Here is an 18,331-nt window from a genome sequence, read left to right on the forward strand (position 1 = left end):
AATGTTTTCAGCCAGGTCAAGTGAAGCATCCACCAGGGAGCAGTTAACAGGGAATTGTGCTGACACCAAATAATTAGACAGGATCAAACAATTAAGCACTTTAAATCTCTAGAGTAATCTCCAGGCAACCCTAACCGCAAGCCATGCTGTCCGTTGCGGAGCTGTGTGTTGCCGCTTCCTTAAGGTATACACGGCTCTAAAGGTTCTTAAACACAAGAGCTTCGTATTGTTTGTTAGAGACAATATTTTGATATAATTGTAAAACTAAAAAACATTTTTTAATTTCCCCAAAGAAGTATCTGGCAATAAACCTAGCAAAAAACAACAGGTGTTTCTCAGGTATGAGTGTAAGGAACGTGTGTATTATGTTTGCAATACTGAATATTCGTGACAATTTATTGCGCTTTATTGCATAGTAATTTATTGTGTGATCAAATGTCTATGATTGTTACATTTCAGAGAAATATCCATGTCTGACAAGAGTTAAAAACATACATGGTGTTCTGTTCGTGTGTGTGTGTGTGTGTGTGTGTGTGTGTGTGTGTGTGTGTGTGTGTGTGTGTGTGTGTGTGTGTGTGTGTGCAAAATAATAAATATTAATATCCAGAGAATCTTAGTAGTGGATGCATGCATGTATGTACAGTATGTATGTATGTATGTATGTATGTATGTATGTATTTACATATTTATTAACCTACGGAGAGACATTTCATCTGAAGTAATTCTTCCAATACTTCACTATAGATGCATAAACTAGTTAATGTGTAAACCTCTTCTAAGTGAACTCTGCCATACCTGTATTAAGAGCACAGTGGATACAGACAATAAGTAGAGTGGATGACTTTTACTATTTACTAACTATTTATTCATTTGCCTTGTTTATTCTTTTTAATTTAGATTGTAAGGTAATGCTAGACATGAAGCAAAACCCTTTGTGGTGTAATTCAAATTGCAGTAATGGCTGAATAGAGCCAAATGTGTACAGACTTCATTACGAAATTCAATTGATTAGCCATGACTTGAATATATACAGCTTTGTCTCTGTTGGGTGGAAATGTCTTTGGCATTCATCATTCCTTATGGCCACCAGCCTTACAAAACTAAAGGATTTTACAATTTGTGTTCAATCCCTACAACAGCTTTTTTATTCAGCCAGATCTTTTTTATGTTTTTATTCTATTATCTAATTTTTATCATTTTTTTATTATTTTGAAGCTACAAAGGCAGAGCAGAGCTCATGCTGAGAATGATAAGTGGCCAGTATTAAAGAGGCTTTGCAGAGAGAAACAGAGGAGGAGGAGGAGAAGAGAGAGAGAGAGAGAGAGAGAGAGAGAGAGAGAGAGAGAGAGAGAGAGAGAGAGAGAGAGAGAGAGAGAGAGAGACCTAAGCCTTTATTCTCCAGATATTATAACTACAGGAAGCTGTTATTGAAGAAATCTGTCTGAAATTGTATAAAATAAGAATACTGAACAGAGAACAATGGTTCATAATATTCACACTAGGGATTAAATACAACTGGTAAATATTGATTTCTTTTTAAACTTTTTTTAAAATATGCTGCATATGAGTCAGTGTGCATTGTTAAAAGCGCTGTGTTAAATTGAATTGTTAAATGATCATAAATGATCTGCAACTCCACTCCAACGTCATTTAAAAGGCTACATAAATTAGCCTGCAATTGAGGGAAGTGTGCACTTACATGAATTTGCCACAAGAGGGCGAAAACGTGCAAAATACTTAACATTTACAGCGTTCTGAGAATTATTTAATCTCGAGTAAACATAAAACATTTTATTTAACTTATACAGTATGAACCAAGTCGCTGCTGTGTAATCATAGAAAAGTATCAAACTATCTGCTGCATTCATAAAAATGTCATTGTATAATGTGTGTGACCTGTTTAACTGTGGAATTAAGCAATCCTTTCATCCACAGAATGAGTAAGTGGCAAATATGACAACCTTGAATTATTTGAAATCAATTGAGTGAAAAAGAAGCCATGAGAAGCCTTTAATTTAATAATGAATTTTATTTTAAATCTTTTTTTCCCAAAAAAAGCAGAAGTCTCTTTGAATTGATGCAATTAAACCTCGGAAATACATTCAAGACATTACTGTATGTCTTTTTTCCTGTCTTATTTGAAGTAACAATAGTATTCCTAATTGTCCTGCCATCCATACAACTATCTTCATTGTTTTAAAAAAGTTACATTCAACAAATGGCATGAAATTATTAAAAATGTCCACAAATCTATGAATGTATAAACTTTATATAAGATTGTTTATTTAGTAACACAAACACGAGTCACACACACGCATGTCACACATTGCAAACACACACACACACACACACACACACACACACACACACACACACACACACACACACACACACACACACACACACACACACACACACACACACACACCTTGTCTTTACCTACACTCTTATGTTTAGGTGAGGTAGGCCAAATCCAGAGGCACTTAAATGTCACAGTTCACTAATTCACTTCATTGCAGGTAGGGTCATGTTCGCATGTAGAGCTTTATCAGTCCTGCCTTGTGCAACTTCTGCCACAGATTCAACTCCATTCGCAGATCATGATTGGCAAAGAAATGCACCCTCTGAGGCTTTTTGTCGTAATAATGGTCTGAATATTTCCTGAAGTCGGGTGTCATAAATCCGTAGGCATTTACCTTTGTGCATTACAACAAACAATGAATTCATTTTGAAGCTAATAAAACTCATTCAAAAAGTTGAATAGCAGTGTAGCAGTAATCAAAATAGAATCATCATTAAAAAAATCTTTAAGAAATGTCTCTGAAATAAAATGATGCTGAAAATAGAGCACTTTTAAGTAACTTTGAAAGAATGAAATCTACCTCATCACATTTATGAAGCGCGGCCAGCAGCATCACGGCTCCTGTAGACGGCCTGTAAATGTTTTTAAGTCTGCCATTGAGTCTGCTTGAGTGCAGAAACCTACAGCATGACAAAGAGAAATGTCATTGTAGCCTAAAGACTCTAGACACTAGACTAGATATTTACATTTCTACACTGTTTATACAGACAGTAATGAAGTGAACAAACAAGAATACTCAAATAATAAATATTACAAAAGTAAGTAGAATTCTAACTGATGGTACACGATCTACTGATGTTTGAGGACAGAAAATCTGAATTAACAAACTGATTTTATGTCTATTGTTAAAATGACTGAACACTTCCATGCTTCAGTTTCGGTTTCGGGCAAATCTTTGTCCGGTGAAATGTAAATTCCAACTAAGAGTGTGTTCATGCTTAACTAAAGGTAACTTAACACCAACAAAGCTGAACTATTGATGCTCATTTTTGTTCTTTTTATTTTCAGCAAATAAATCAGTGGTGCTTGACAGGTTACAGGATAAAATAGGATGCTAACCTGATTTTTGTACAAGTAATATCAAATATTTGATCCATTTGTGAAGGCTTTTCTTTTCTGTTCTCTGTAAAACTGTAAGGACTAATTTTATGGATGTTCAACAACATTAAAGTATCAAACTGATTGTGATCAAAATTGAATAAACATTTCTTTCTTATCTATCTATCTATCTATCTATCTATCTATCTATCTATCTATCTATCTATCTATCTATCTATCTATCTATCTATCTATCTAATAATATGTTACAAAAACTCTTATTTATAACAACATGGGTGTTAAACATAAGCACTGTGTTAAACACCTATCCTCACCTGTTCCTGAGGTAACGGATGAAGTCAGGGTGGTACATTTTAAACTTGTCTACAGTTACATCAGGTCCAAAATAATTGGGAGGCCTAAGAGAACCAAAAAAAAAAGGTATTTACCAGCTTGTGTCTCTAACATCATATGTATTCCGAAGGGTATATTAAGATAATCGTATTAAATTAGTAAGAATCTGCAGTATTTACGTAGAACTCCGGTCTTTCCCTTTTGGGATTGGTATTTGCAGAGATGCAGCTCTCATGAGAATATAGTCCCGGTCATGATCAGGCAGGAAAATGTACCTCGTCTCCTGGAAATGTGAAGTAAGAGAAAGAGGGGGAAAAGATAAAAGAATTGTGACAAATTTAAAAAAAAAGAGAGAGAGAGAGAGTGTGTGTAAGAGAGAGAGGACAGCAAAAATTCTTTCTCTTGTAAATTAGGTTCTCTCACTTTCATTTTTCAAATTAATTTTTTTTTTTATTATAAAATGAAAGCTAGCACACAATAGCTGAAAGTAGTTATATTCCCTAACAGTAATTTACAGAAGAAATTGTTGTTTCATATTCCATCTAATTCATTTTCCTTTTCAGCATATAAACATTCACCAGTTTAATATTAGCCAAGCTGCAATCCAGCTACCTACGTAATAACCCGTAGCTTACTTAGCTTTTTTGTTTTAGACATTTTTTGTGAATGCTGTGTAGCCAGAGTTGAACTGTTCCTTACCGTGGACTGTGGAGCATGTTTATAGCCCATATGTGCATAACTTCTCAGAGAGTTGCGTAAGGTGTTTGTGGAGAAGGTATAGAAAGATGTACGTGAGCCAACATCCGCTTCGAAGCCTTTAATAACTGCACCATTTGTCCTGAAGGAAAGAGAGGGGTTCATTTTATTAATTTATTATAATATTGCATGTTGTTTTTGTACTTAAACCTATTAACCTTTGCTTTCATGCTAAAACATTTTGCACAGTGTAATTTCTTCTACTTTTGGCTTTTCCCGTTTCATTCATTTTCTACCACTTATCCGAGCTTCTCGGGTCACGGGGAGCCTGTGCGTCTCAGGCGTCATCGGGCACCAAGGCAGGATACACCCTGGAGTGCCAACCCATCGCAGGGAACACACACACTCTCATTCACTCACATACTCACACACTACGGACAATTTTCCAGAGATGCCAATTAACCTACCATGCATGTCTTTGGACTGGGGGAGGAAACCGGAGTACCCAGAGGAAACCCCCGAGGCACAGGGAGAACATGCAAACTCCACACACACAAGGCGGAGGTGGGAATCGAACCCCCAACCCTGGAGGTGTGAGGCAAACGACTGTCGCACCAATTAACTTTTATTAACACATTCATTAATTAACACATCTCCTCTTTGACCTTCCTCTTGACCACGTACCTGGCAGCTCCATCTCACACATCCTTCTACCAATATAACCATCTTCCTCCTCTGTATACATGTCCAAACCATCTCAATCTAACCTCTCTGATCTTGTCCTCAAAACAGCCAACCTTAGCTGTCACTATGATGTGCTTGTTCCTAATCCTGTCCACTTCTAAACAGAACCTCAACATCCTCATCTCTGTTATCTCCATCTCTGTCTCATGTCTTTTCCTCACCGCTACAGTCTCTAACCCATACAGCAGAGCTGGTACAATATAATGTATTGTAATGTAAGATACTTTATTGATCCAAAAAGGAAATCCAAGCCATGCTGATAAATGAAATGTCTGTTGCCATCTAAGATAGATAAAGATATCTTAAGATGTCCTAATTTATATTAAGGTTATGTGTCTGAAAAATGCTTACATAGTTAAATGCATGAATGTGCATGTTTATTGTCATGTGCATAAAGAGTGCTTTAACCATCTATACATAATAAAATTCGTGTTACAGTTAGGTGGACCTGGGAATCGAACTCACAACCTTCCCATCAGTAGTCGAACATCTCTACCACGCCACTACATTTAAGTCATTTGGCAGACACCCTTATCCAGAGTGACTTACAGTTATCTCATTTAAACTATATGCATATTTAGCTGAGCAACTGAGGGTTAAGGGTCTTACTCAGGGACCCAGCAGTGTCAGTTTGGTGGACCTGGGATTTGAGCTAACAACCTTCTGATTGGTGGTCCAACACCTTAAACACTAGGCTACCACATTCCCCACTGCTTTGGTTACATTATATGCATCCAAAAGTGTCATAGTTTTGAATATCACACATGCAGGATCAGCCTTAAGTTGGACTCTTTACATTTGGAGATATTTATATTTACGGCATTTGTCAGACACCCTTATCCAGAGTGACATACAAAAGTGATTTTAACACTCTATGGATGATATCAGTACAACCATCATTTATTCATTCATTCATTTTCTATCGCTTATCCGAACTCCTCAGGCGTCAATGGGCATCAAAGCAGGATACACCCTGGATGGAGTGTCAACCATCGCAGGGCACACACACACTCTTATTCACTCACATACTACGGGCAATTTTCCAGAAATGCCAATCAAACTACCATGCATGTCTTTGGACTTGGGGAGGAAACCAGAGTACCCGGAGGAAACCCCTGAGGCACGGGGAGATCATACAAACTCCACACACACAAGGCAGAGGCGGGAATCGAACCCCCAACCCTGGAGGTGTGAGGCGAACGTGCTAACCACTAAGCCACCGTGCTCCCCAGTACAACCATCAGTGTACTGTGGCTATATTAATAGAGGATAAAAGGCAATGCATGTTAGAGTGGGTGAATATATTTTATATATTGCTATATGGTTTGACTTATTTTCCTTAAAAAGACAGCCTAAATATAATTTCACCTGAACACATAGTCGTTCTGGTCAATCTCATGGCCTTTCTTTGACCCATTCAAGATTCCTGCATTTCCGACAACAGCACAGCGGATACACTGAGATTTGTTCTCTCTCTTCTCCCGGTCATCAAACATCAGGCGGTTCGCAGAAGTGTTTAAAATGGCCAAAGATTCATTCAAAACTGGAAATATAAAAATTAGCAGTAATAAAGACAGTTGTACAAAAGGCATATGTCATTTGAGGCCCCTGCATAACATTAAATAGATTAGCTCATCAGTTGAAACTCAATCTGAGCAAAACTGTACTGCTGATCATTATTGCAATATCTCTACACTGTGAGCTGTGACTGAAGGGGAGATCCATGCCATTTTTGTCCCCACAGGCTGCTCAGGTACTTGTTCAGTCTCTTGTAATCTCATGATGACAGGTCTACCTATGGCAGGTCTACCTATGGAAGTAATTGGTCCTCTGCAAATGACCCAAAATGTAGCGGCGCAACTTGTTTTCAGCCTGTCTAAGTTCTTACATACCACCCGCTGCTGTGATCCCTCCACTCGCTTTCAGTAGCTGCATGCATCGGATTCAAAACACTGATGCTTGTCTACAAAGTCAAAAATGAACCAGCTCTCTCTTACCTCAAAGCCCTCCTCACTCCTCACACTGCACCTCACACCCTCAGAGATCCCAGCACTGCTACTGGTCCTACAGTACCATCTCTCAGAGTAAGAAGTAGGTATACAACAAGACTCTTATCTTTTCTGTAACTAAAGTGGTGGTATGAACTTCCCCTACATGTATGAACATCTGAGTCACTGGCTATCTTTAAATGATGGGTGAATACCTACTGTATCTCTTCCCGAAACACTTGAACTAGCACTTTTTCTGTTTGTTTGTGTGTATATTACAAAAAACAAACCCTGAACAGAGTTATAGGTTAAGTCTGTAACCTAGTCACCCAGTGTATTCATTGATAGAGACTTAAAAGCACTTTTGTATGTAAATGTAAATAGGTTAAGCCTATTTGCAGTTTATGTGAATAAGCAGATGTGGCACGCTTCAGCTACTGGGTCCAGTCTGGTCCATTAACCTAATGTCATTCTGTCACTGCTCTTACTCTGACATACAGTACATAACAAATCCTAGCAGTACCAAAAGAACTCACCATCAGCACTGACACTACCCCATCCATGGGCACCGTGGTAGTGGGATAACCGCTTATATTCTGGCTTAGTGTAATGCTTCGCCCACTGCAAGACTGGCACACTGGGCAAGAATATCTTAGCAAAGTCAGTCTGTAACACCTTTTTTTGAATGCTGCTGGGACAGTTCTGATATGCAAAATGAAATAAACACTCAGTTACATGTTTAAGCACATTTAAATAAATGAAGTGACACTAAAATGACTAACATTTGACCATGGCATGATTCTTAAAAGAAGGAGGAAGCCTCTTCTTTTTGGCCATTTGAAATGTACCAAACAAGATAAACAATTTTCAGTGAAAATATTACTTTAATTACAGGAAAGTGTAATTTTTATGCATATAAAACATTTATATGCACTTACAAGTGATTCTCAATTTTTCTTTACTGGGTGTTATTTAACACCCAGTAACTACCTACACTGTGAGAATGATAAAAAGAAATCTCCTTGTTTGGCCATGCAGGTTTAATTTTAATTTATTTAATTTATTTCATATATATATGTATATATATATATATATATATATATATATATATATATATATATATATATATATACACATATGTATATATATACGTATATATATATATATACGTATATATATATATACGTATATATATATATATATATATATATATATATATATATATATATATATATATATATATATATGCTACATGGTGGGCATTACGTCTTAATAACCTCCACTTTTCTGGGAAGGTTGAATTTTGGAACATGGCTGTGGAGATTACTGTGGGGATTAGTGAGATCAGGCACTGATGTGCCTGGTGAAGAAGCCTTGGGTGTAGTAAGCATTCCAATTCATCTCTCATGTTCCTTACTTCATTAGTGATGAAAAACAATTTTCAGCTCTACGTGTGATTAAGACTGAAGCTGTTTTGGAGAGTTGTACATACTGTATACATGCAATTTTTACATGTTTATATACAAACACCACCACATTCCTGCTATCATGTGGGATTATTTGGCATATAATTAAAAAAAAGTCTGTATATCAATCTGCACCGAATATCAACACCAACACACAAAGTCTACAAATAATGGAAGCTGAAATACTTACAGTTTGTGGCATATCATCATTGACGGCATATTCATCACCAAAGAAGCCTAGTTCTGAGAGTTGGTCCGATTTAACAGGCTTCAATGGAGAATTTCCAGTTTGTTCCACCATTTTGTCTTCATTAGAATAAACACGCACTATTGTGTCATTGTTTGTAAATTGGTCTTTTATTTGTATTATTTTCTTTCCCTTATTAAAAAGAGCAAGTTTGAAAGACCACATATCATTCCAATGGTAGTTTTCCCAGTATATCTTTATGACCTGTAATCTTTAAATGTAAAACAAAACAACAACAAAAAACTTTAGCTATACCTACGAACAAACATTGTTGTCAGCAATGAACACCATTAATCAACAATTAGTGAATTAACAGTGTAACTATATTTGAATATTTACTGAAGCATTAATGTGGCATCATTAACAAAAAAAAATATCATTAGTTTTGTTTTCCTGTGAAAGTTATTTTAATGGAAATAAAGCCACTGACAATAGTACCATTTCTTTATCCAGTGCTTTTCTGTGACAATAGAACTACAAAACACCAACTGACATCAAACCATAATCAGATCCTTTTAAACCCATGATTCCCAAATATTTTCTCACGGACCATGCAAAGCAGAGCAAATGCTCGAAAGGAAAATTTATTTAATTCTTATTAATACATAATTTAATTTTTAATATTCACATCTAAAACTGTAAACAGTCCTTCTATTGCTATGCTTAGGTTCAAACAACTATCGTGCTTGACCGAGCTTGTATGTTTTGGATCATAGGCAGATCATTTCTTTCTCCACACGTTGGCCTTTCCATCACTTTTATGGAAGCTAATTTTGGTTCCAGAACTTTTATGGATCCTCTCTGGAATTCACACAAAAATACAATCAGTTCTTTTGAATCTTATTGTCGATGACTGGCTTGATCTCTATATTTTTGCTATCATCTTCAAAAAATGGGTTGGTTATGATACATTCACCTGTGTCCTATGGAAGCTTTTGGTTATATCACTGGCTGTGTTTTTGATGTTTTTCTTCACCTCTCTCACAATGTTTCTGTTATCAGTTGTTTGTCATCAATGTTCTTTTTCAGGACATTTTACATCAGCTGCTATCATTTTCATTGGCCGACCTGTTCAGTGTTTGTCTGATTGTTAAGATACCAGTGGTTTCTTTTTCAGGACATTTTACATTGTTATATTGGCTATACCCAATGATTGTGCAATGGCTTTGATTTTATTTTCTCTTTTCTCAGCTTCAAAATTGCTTGCATTTCTCCAGTAGGTAGCTTTCTTATCTACTGTATCTTATAACACCTGCAGTTTTTACAGGTGAAACCAAAACGTAGGACGTTCAAAAAGGTATTTATTGTTTAAACAATGAACCTGACTGGTGTTTCTTGTTGCCTAGGTATGCCCTGTTATTCTCTTGTTTCATTATTTTGGATCACATGTAAAATGGGTGAGTTCAAACAAAAGGTGTCCAAGGTCACTACTCCAACACATGTACTGCAGGCTCACTGTTCATTTTGTTAAGAATGCCTGAGCATTCATGCAGTTATGTGTCAAGAGCTGCAGTTAAAGTTCACAAATTGAACCAGCAACAGTTTCTGTGAGAGAGAGATCAGAGAAAAAAGGTCTGAATGGTTTGAGCTACTAGGAAAGACATTAACACCACTCTTTACAACTACAACGTCTCAACATACACACACACAAAACAATAAGGGTGGGCTTCAACAGTATAAGATCTCCATTGAGTTCCACTCCTGTCAGCAAAAAACAGGAATATTTGGTTATTATGGGCATTATAAAGTAAAAAAAAAACCTGGACAAATGAAGATGAAAAAACCTACAGGCCTTTTTCCAGTCTTCAACTGTAGTTGAGCTGTCAGCTGTCTTCATGACAGCTGACAGAAATAGAACTTGATGTGGTCGTCTTCTGTTGTAGCTCTTCCATCTCAAGATTTGATGTGCATTCTGGGATACTTTTCTGCTCACCACAGTTGTAAAGACTGATTATTGAGTTTGAACTGTAGACTTAGCTGAATCCATTCTGACGTTTCCACTTTCTACTTAATTTGTTGTATTTTGTGAAAAATGTGACTGTTGTGTATGAAAATCTCAGATAAGCAGTTTCCGAAAAAAAAACAGCTTATCTGGCACCAACATCCATGCCATTGTTAAAGTCACATATCTGATATTTGATCTGTATCTGTGTTCTGGCATCACATGATTGAATGCTCAGATTATTGCTGTACAGGTGTTCCTCTTATAGTGGAGCGTGTGGTGAATTTTAACATATCAGAAAATCAAAGCTGAAATTCCCATTTATTGGTTTTGTATGCTTGCAATCACAAACCTGTAAATCTTATATAGTGTATAAAAAAACTAAAGAATTGACCTTGCCTTTCCAATACATTGAGGATCCTATTTCATACATAACACAGATTAAATCAGCATTGTGAAGCCTCTCCATACCTTCTCTGATCAATATTCAAGTCCAGTAGGTAGATCCCAACCATGAAGCACAAAATCAAGATGATCAGCACCAACTTCTTCTGATACTTCCTCCGCAAAAATATCATTTTGTAAATGATGTAACGACTGTCATGGGCACAAAAATAGCCTCACACTTTATTGTTTTGAGAAGTGAAGCAGGAAGGTGTAGTGTGGTCTTCATTAATCCCAAAGGCACCTCTCTGCAATACAGAAGGTGAAATTCTATATGCATGTTAACGCCCAAAAAGTAAAAAGTTGTTTTTCTTTTTAACTCTCCGATTTAAATTGAGGAACATGAAGAGAACACCTTTAATCAACACCACCCATACTTTTAAAAATGTATGTGTGGAAGTTTAACAAATAACAAATGAATGCGAAACATGCTTTACAAGATGCCCAAGCTGAACCATGAGACGTGATAAAAATGTTGTCTATGGGAAACAATAACTTCCTTCATAACAACTAGTTAAAAAAGGAACCCTTAGGTATAAAAACAAGTCACAATATTTATAAAATAGGTGTACGAAACAAACTGTCCCTCTTTTGGCAGAACTATCAGGTAGTGCAGGAGTGCACAAATGCAACTTCACTGAATAAGAAAACTTTACAGGCACAAATGCTTTTTTTTTTGTTTGCTTTTTTCATTATTTAAACTCACTGGACTAACACAAACTCTGTAGCATCACCGAATAGAAAAAAAGAGCATTTAATTTACACAAAGAAAAATTAATTGGATAGAGAGAAGCTTGTCGGTCCTAAAGCCCCTAGCCTCAGGTCAAAAAACCTACATGTTATTTAATAAATATTAACAAATGGTATAGTCCAAAAATATATTCTTTATTTTAACTATAACAAAAAGCTACCTTATAACAATAGCATTGGTGTGTCAGAGCACAAACTGAACTCACAAACCCTGTTCACTAGAAAGGTGTACGTCAGTTTATGGTCTGTTTTGCTGCTAAAATGTATACAAAATATGCACCAAGATTGTCACTTCTGCATTCTCATGCTACTAGCTTCCAACTGCTCATAAAAAAGATGCAGCATTGCAATTTGCCTAGATTGATAAAGTTTATTAAATCAAGCTCTCCTCTCATTTAACTGCCTGCGATCACGTTATGGATTAATGATCATTCGTTCTGATATTTTGTCATTTTTTCCATTTATAACATTGAAAATTTTTTTCATACAAAAGAAATATATATATTTTTTTAATCTGATGAAGTATAAATAAGGAATATTAAAAAAATATATAATACAACTGGCTGTTTACAGTACACAGACAAATCATCTACAGTATGTACAAATGCCACAAATTCTGCATGTTAAGTGAAAAGGAAAAAGGTTACTTTCTTGGATTAAATTAAGAGATAGATTGATCGTAAGATTCACCTGTCAGTTCACCAATTACAGTCTAAATAAAGAAATCTTTGTAGTTGATACACTAGTCACTATTATGAACAGTTTAAAGCTAATTATGAAATAAATAATTTTTTTTCAGCAATACAAGGGTTGGACAAACAGAAAAATAAAAAATAAAATAAATGATCTTACTTCAGGTTTCGTGCCAGATGCAGTCTGGTAGAGAGTTAAGCTGCGTGTTTTAAAATTGAATCCGAATTGTACTGTGAGCTCCACACACATGCATGCACTCACCCATACTGTACAAGAGGGACGACTGTGTGGAAACTGAGCAACAGTTAATCCTGGTAATCCTGCCTCCATTACAAGTAAAAGTGAATGGGGGAAGGGCCTACAGAGGAAGAAAAATCTCTGGTGATGAACAAGGAAAGGTGTTTTTATCTATCTATCTATCCATCTATTTATTTTTTACATTTTTATATTTTAGACAGACATTTAACAAAGATGATGTCGCATAGAACCGAAACAAAACATTAAATCCATTTGATGCATCATTTCAGATTCTAAGAAGAGAAGAATGGTGACATTCCTTTATTTTTCAGGAAATAAAGGGTATGTTACTGAGCAGTGTGCTTTTGCAATTTCCACAGAATTTATACGATAGATAGATAGATAGATAGATAGATAGATAGATAGATAGATAGATAGATAGATAGATAGATAGATAGATAGATCTTTAGTGTCATTGCATTGTACAGGTACACAGCAACAAAATGCAGTTTGGCATCTAACAGAAGTGCAAAATGTAGCAGTCGTGCAAATTGCAGATCAATATCTAGCATATTTACAGCAAGTGGAAATGGTTCTAAGGCTATGACATAGAAGAGGAATGTGCAGAGTGAAAGGTTACAAGATTATGGCATTTAAGGAATTAGCAGTCTACTTATAATATATTATAAGTGAATAATGAATGAATAAACAGTCTACTTTATATATATATATATATATATATATATATATATATATATATATATATATAAATAAAATAACACACACACACACACACACACATTATATACACATATAGATAAAAGTGCAGATGTAATGAGGAGTAAAAAAGAAACTATGTAATATGTACATGTATTGTACAGAGGTTGTATACAGTGTTTTGTTTTGTGTTTGTTTTGTAGTGATCTAGCGGTGTAGTGTAGAGTTCAGTAGTGTGATGGTAGATGGAAAAAGCTGTCCCTGAACCTGCTGGTTCTGGGGTCTCATTTATAAAGCGTGCGTACGCACAAAACGGGGCTGGAAACGTGCGTACGCCAGTTCCCACGCAAAGGTTGTGATCTATAAAAACAAACTTGACAGGAGAATGTAAGCACCTATAAGCAAACTTTGAGCTGTGCGTACGCACATTCTGGAGACAAAGGGAATTGGCGACACAGATGGTGAGGTCGTGAACTGAAGTTAGATTGTAGAAAATATGTGAGAAGAACGATTGTAAGAATTATTCATTCATTCATTCATTTTCTACCGCTTGTCCGAACTTCTCGAGTCACGGGGAGCCTGTGCCTATCTCAGGCGTCATCGGGCATCAAGGCAGGATACACCCTGGATGGAGTGCCAACCCATCGCAAATTATAAGAATTAATGACATTTAATTTTCACTCCATTTCATAGGTTATATCCACATTATCATGAAGATTAAATCCAACAGTGTTATTTGTGCCAATTGTTTTAGGCTATATACATCTAGTAAAATCCAAACGTAATTCAAAATGTATTCAAAATAATAATAATAATAATAATAATAATAATAATAATAATAATAATCAGCTCTGCCTTACAGTCACATTGTCCACAACGGGAGCACAGGCGAGATGGAGCGACTATGTGATACAGAATAGCATGAAATACCCTTTTATTAGAGAACTGCAGAACACAGTTTAAAGACGAAATATTATCCTTAATGTACATAAATCATAAAATGTCAAAGTCTGCAAATACATTCATGAAGCACAATCGCTACTCATCATCGGTCCTAACTATTACGGTGTTCATTACAAAACCGTCATGAAGAAGCACGTGTTCACTATAACATTTTAGTCTTAAATTTTCGCCCACAAATTAATTGTTAGAAACATATGAATCCTCCGGTGACCCGGGTATGTAATGCTTCATGATGGCACTGCTGGCACCGTTGGAGGTAATCCAATGGCAGAATAAGGAGAGAACGAGATTTCAGGGACCATGATGATTTCCTGGCCCATTATGATGACTGGCTAATAAGCCGATTTAGATTTCCTAGAGCTGTGCTCTTGGATCTACAGTATGTGCTGAATTGAGTCCAGTATTAGAGAGGGCAACACGCCGGAACCATGACATCCCAGTCCAAAAACAAGTCCTCACCACTCTGGGGTTCTTGGCAACCGGCTGTTTCCAGCGGGAATTGGCAGACAGGTAAATTATAGTTTATATATACATATATATAAAGTTATCCTCAACTTTGTCTAAGACCTTTTTGTATATGAAATAATTCTATTGGAATCTATCATCTCACCCTATAGGTCTGGTATATCACAGCTGTCCCTGAGTGCCATAATATCTGTCGTTTTGAATGGTATATGCCGAAATTAAAATGTCTGGTTTCCCAAATGTAATCGGTGCAATTGACTGCACTCATGTTAGTATAAGGGCACCATATGAAAATGAATTTGCTTATATTTAACAATATTAAAAAGTAGAATCTGTAAAAATTTAGTTTTTAATATAATAACAATTTTGCTTTTAATATAATTATAACCTGCAGGCGACAGTGGCTACCCCCTGAGACGCTGGCTCCTCACCCCATTTTTAAACCGCAGATAAAACTCATTATAACGAGGTCCACTCTCGTTCCCGCGCAGTTGTGGAGCGTGTAATGGGCGTGTACAGGGCGGGATATGAGGCTGGTTCACGTACGCACATCTGCGGGAACATTGCTTACAGGTGTGCGTACGCACGGTTTTATAAATCGAAATTTTTTGGCGTACGCTATTATTGGCTTTTGGGCGTACGTAAACTTTTAGTAGGGATCCTACGCACAGTTTTATAAATGAGACCCCTGCTGCATAAGTTCCTGTATCTCCTTCTTGATGGTAGGAGGTTAAACAGTTTATGACTGGGATGTGAAGAGTCCTTGATAAATGTTATGAGCTCTGCGTAGACATCTGCTGTGGTAAATGTGTTCAATGGCAGGTTTTTGGCTGCCAGTCATGCGTTGGGCAGTTTTGACCACTCTTTGCAGGGCTTTACGTTCACACACAGTGGAGCCTCCGTACCATACGGTCATGGAGTTGGTCAGGATGCTTTCAATGATGCAGTAGTAGAAATTTGTTAAAATCCCCAGTGACAGATGAGATTTCGTGTGGCTTCTCAAGAAGTACAGGCGTTGTTGTGCTTTTTTAACCAGAGCTGAAGTGTTTTGCTGCCAGGACAGATCCTCAGAGATGTGAACTCCTGGAGACTCGCTCTACCTCAGTTCCGTTGATGTGTAATATATTTTGTTTTTAAAAAGACACACATACAACAAACAGAGGAAAAAGTGCTAGTTCAAGTACTTCATGAAGAAGTAGGTCTTCAACACAGCTGTCCGCACCCCTAGAGGAAGTTTATTCCACCACTTCGGTGCCAGAACAGAAACGAGTCTTGCTGTATTCCTACCTCTTACCTTGAGAGATGGTGGGACCAGTTGAGCAGTGCTAGCAACTCTGAGGGAGAGAGGTGCAGTGCGAGGAGTTTGAGGTAAGAGAGAGTTGGTCCATTTCTGGCTTTGTAGGCAAGCATCAGTGTTTTGTATCTGATGCATGCAGCTACCAGAAGCAATGGGTTCAATAGTGAGTTCAATTTCTTTAGCCACACCCAGGCCTGATTACTGCCACACCTGTTTGCAATCAAGAAATCACTTAAATAAGACCTGACTGATGAAGTGAAGTAGAACAAATGATCCTCAAAAGCTTCACATCATGCTGAGATCCACAGAAATTCAGGAACAAATGAGAGAGAAAGTAATTGAGATCGATCTGTCTGGAAAAGGTTATAAAGCCATTTTTAAAGCTTTGGGATTTCAGCGAACCACATTGAGAGCCATTATCCACAAAAGGCAAAAAAATGGAACAGTGGTGAACCTTCCCAGGAGTGGCTAGATGACCAAAATTACCCCAAGGGCACAGCAATGACTCATCCAAGATGTCACAAAAGACCCCACAACAACATCCAAAGAACTGCAGGCCTCACTTACCTCAGTTAAGGTCAGTGTTCATGACTTCACCATAAGAGAGTCTGAGCAAAAATGGCCTGCATGGCAGAGTTCCAAGACAAAAACCACTGCTGAGCAAAAGAACATAAAGGCTTGTCTCAAATTTGCCAGAAAACATCTTGATGATCCCCCAACACTTGGGGAAAATACTCTGTGGACTGACGAGACAAAAGTTGAACATTTTAGGAAGGTGTTTGTCCCATCACATCTGGCATAAAAGTAACACTGCATTTCAGAAAAAGAACATCATACCAACAGTAAAATATGGTGGTGGTAGTGTGATGGTTTGGGGCTGTTTTGCTGCTTCAGGAAGACGTGCTGTGATCAATGGAACCATGAATTCTGCTGTCTACCAAAAAATCCCGAAGGACAATGTGTGGACATCTGTTCATGACCTTTAAGCTGAAGCAAACTTGGGTTCTGCAACAGGACAATGATTTAAACACACCAGCAAGTCCACCTCTGAATGGCTGAAGAAAAACAAAATGAAGACTTGAGTGGTCTAGTCTGACCTGAATCCTATCGAGATGCTGTGGCATGATCTTTAAAGGCGGTTTATGCTCAAAAACCCTCCAATGTGGCCGAATTACAATTCTGCAAAGATGAGTGGACCAAAAATTCCTCCACAAAGCTGTAAACAACTCGTAGCAAGTTATTGTAAACGCTTGATTGCAGTTCTTGCTGCTAAGGGTGGCCCAACCAGTTATTAGGTTTTGGGGGCAAGCACTTTCACACAGGGCCATGTAGGTTTGGATTTTGTATTTCCTTAGTAATAAAAACCTTAATTTACAAACTGCATATTTTGTTTTTGTTATCTTTGACTAATATTTACATGTTTGATCTGAAACATTTAGTGAAAAACATGCAAAAAAAAAAAACAGGAAGGAGGCAAACACTTTCACCCCTTCATACAGTTTTTTTTTTTTTTTTTAATACAATCCTTGTATTTAAAAAAAGTGTTGGATCAGTTTCACACTTTCAACAGCACTGTGTGAGTGACACCCAGTGTTCGGCTAAAGTATAAAATGAAATACAATTCAAAGTCAGTTCAAATCACACATTCTTTGCTAAAAACAAAGTTTATAATTTTTTTTGTATATAATTGTGTGTATATCTAAGAGGCACAGCACCAGACTTAATGGTAATGTGAGTCTGTAATAATAGTAGCATAGTCTATGCTATGATCTGTAGATTGTTGTTTAGATGATGTTCCAGGGGCCCAAACACTGTTTATACGGGGTTAACTATCTAGAAATGTATACAATGTTAACCTACACAGCAAACCAAGGTCCTAAGGCTGGGAATTGATCATCTTTGCAAAAAGTCAGCAGCATGCTTGTGCA

The 18,331-nt window shown here is 36.9% G+C and overlaps 1 protein-coding gene across 1 annotated transcript; it reads right to left on the bottom strand.

Annotated features, from left to right (window-relative positions):
- Positions 1-2,055: 2,055 nt before the first annotated feature.
- Positions 2,056-18,107, bottom strand: LOC113653503 (alpha-N-acetylgalactosaminide alpha-2,6-sialyltransferase 2-like). Its single transcript, XM_047817390.1, has 11 exons — positions 16,401-18,107; positions 12,884-13,082; positions 11,309-11,529; positions 8,839-9,106; positions 7,719-7,884; positions 6,563-6,737; positions 4,454-4,592; positions 3,934-4,037; positions 3,736-3,819; positions 2,883-2,982; positions 2,056-2,696 (listed from the first exon to the last, which is right to left on the bottom strand). The coding sequence occupies exons 3-11, from the start codon at positions 11,413-11,415 to the stop codon at positions 2,526-2,528; spliced, it is 1,314 nt and encodes a 437-aa protein (XP_047673346.1). The 5' UTR covers positions 11,416-11,529; positions 12,884-13,082; positions 16,401-18,107; the 3' UTR covers positions 2,056-2,525.
- Positions 18,108-18,331: the final 224 nt, after the last annotated feature.

This window comes from Tachysurus fulvidraco, chromosome 8 (genome assembly GCF_022655615.1).
Source record: "Tachysurus fulvidraco isolate hzauxx_2018 chromosome 8, HZAU_PFXX_2.0, whole genome shotgun sequence".
In the NCBI taxonomy this organism is placed as follows: Eukaryota; Metazoa; Chordata; class Actinopteri; order Siluriformes; family Bagridae; genus Tachysurus; species Tachysurus fulvidraco.

Coding starts and splice junctions, on each gene's coding strand:
- LOC113653503 (XM_047817390.1), bottom strand. CDS start 11,415: ATGATATTTTTGCGGAGGAAGTATCAGAAGAAGTTGGTGCTGATCATC. Junction 4,593..6,562: donor CAGAACGACTATGTGTTCAG/GTGAAATTATAT, acceptor TCTTTCCTTCAG/GACAAATGGTGCAGTTATTA. Junction 2,697..2,882: donor CGCTTCATAAATGTGATGAG/GTAGATTTCATT, acceptor TAATGCACAAAG/GTAAATGCCTACGGATTTAT.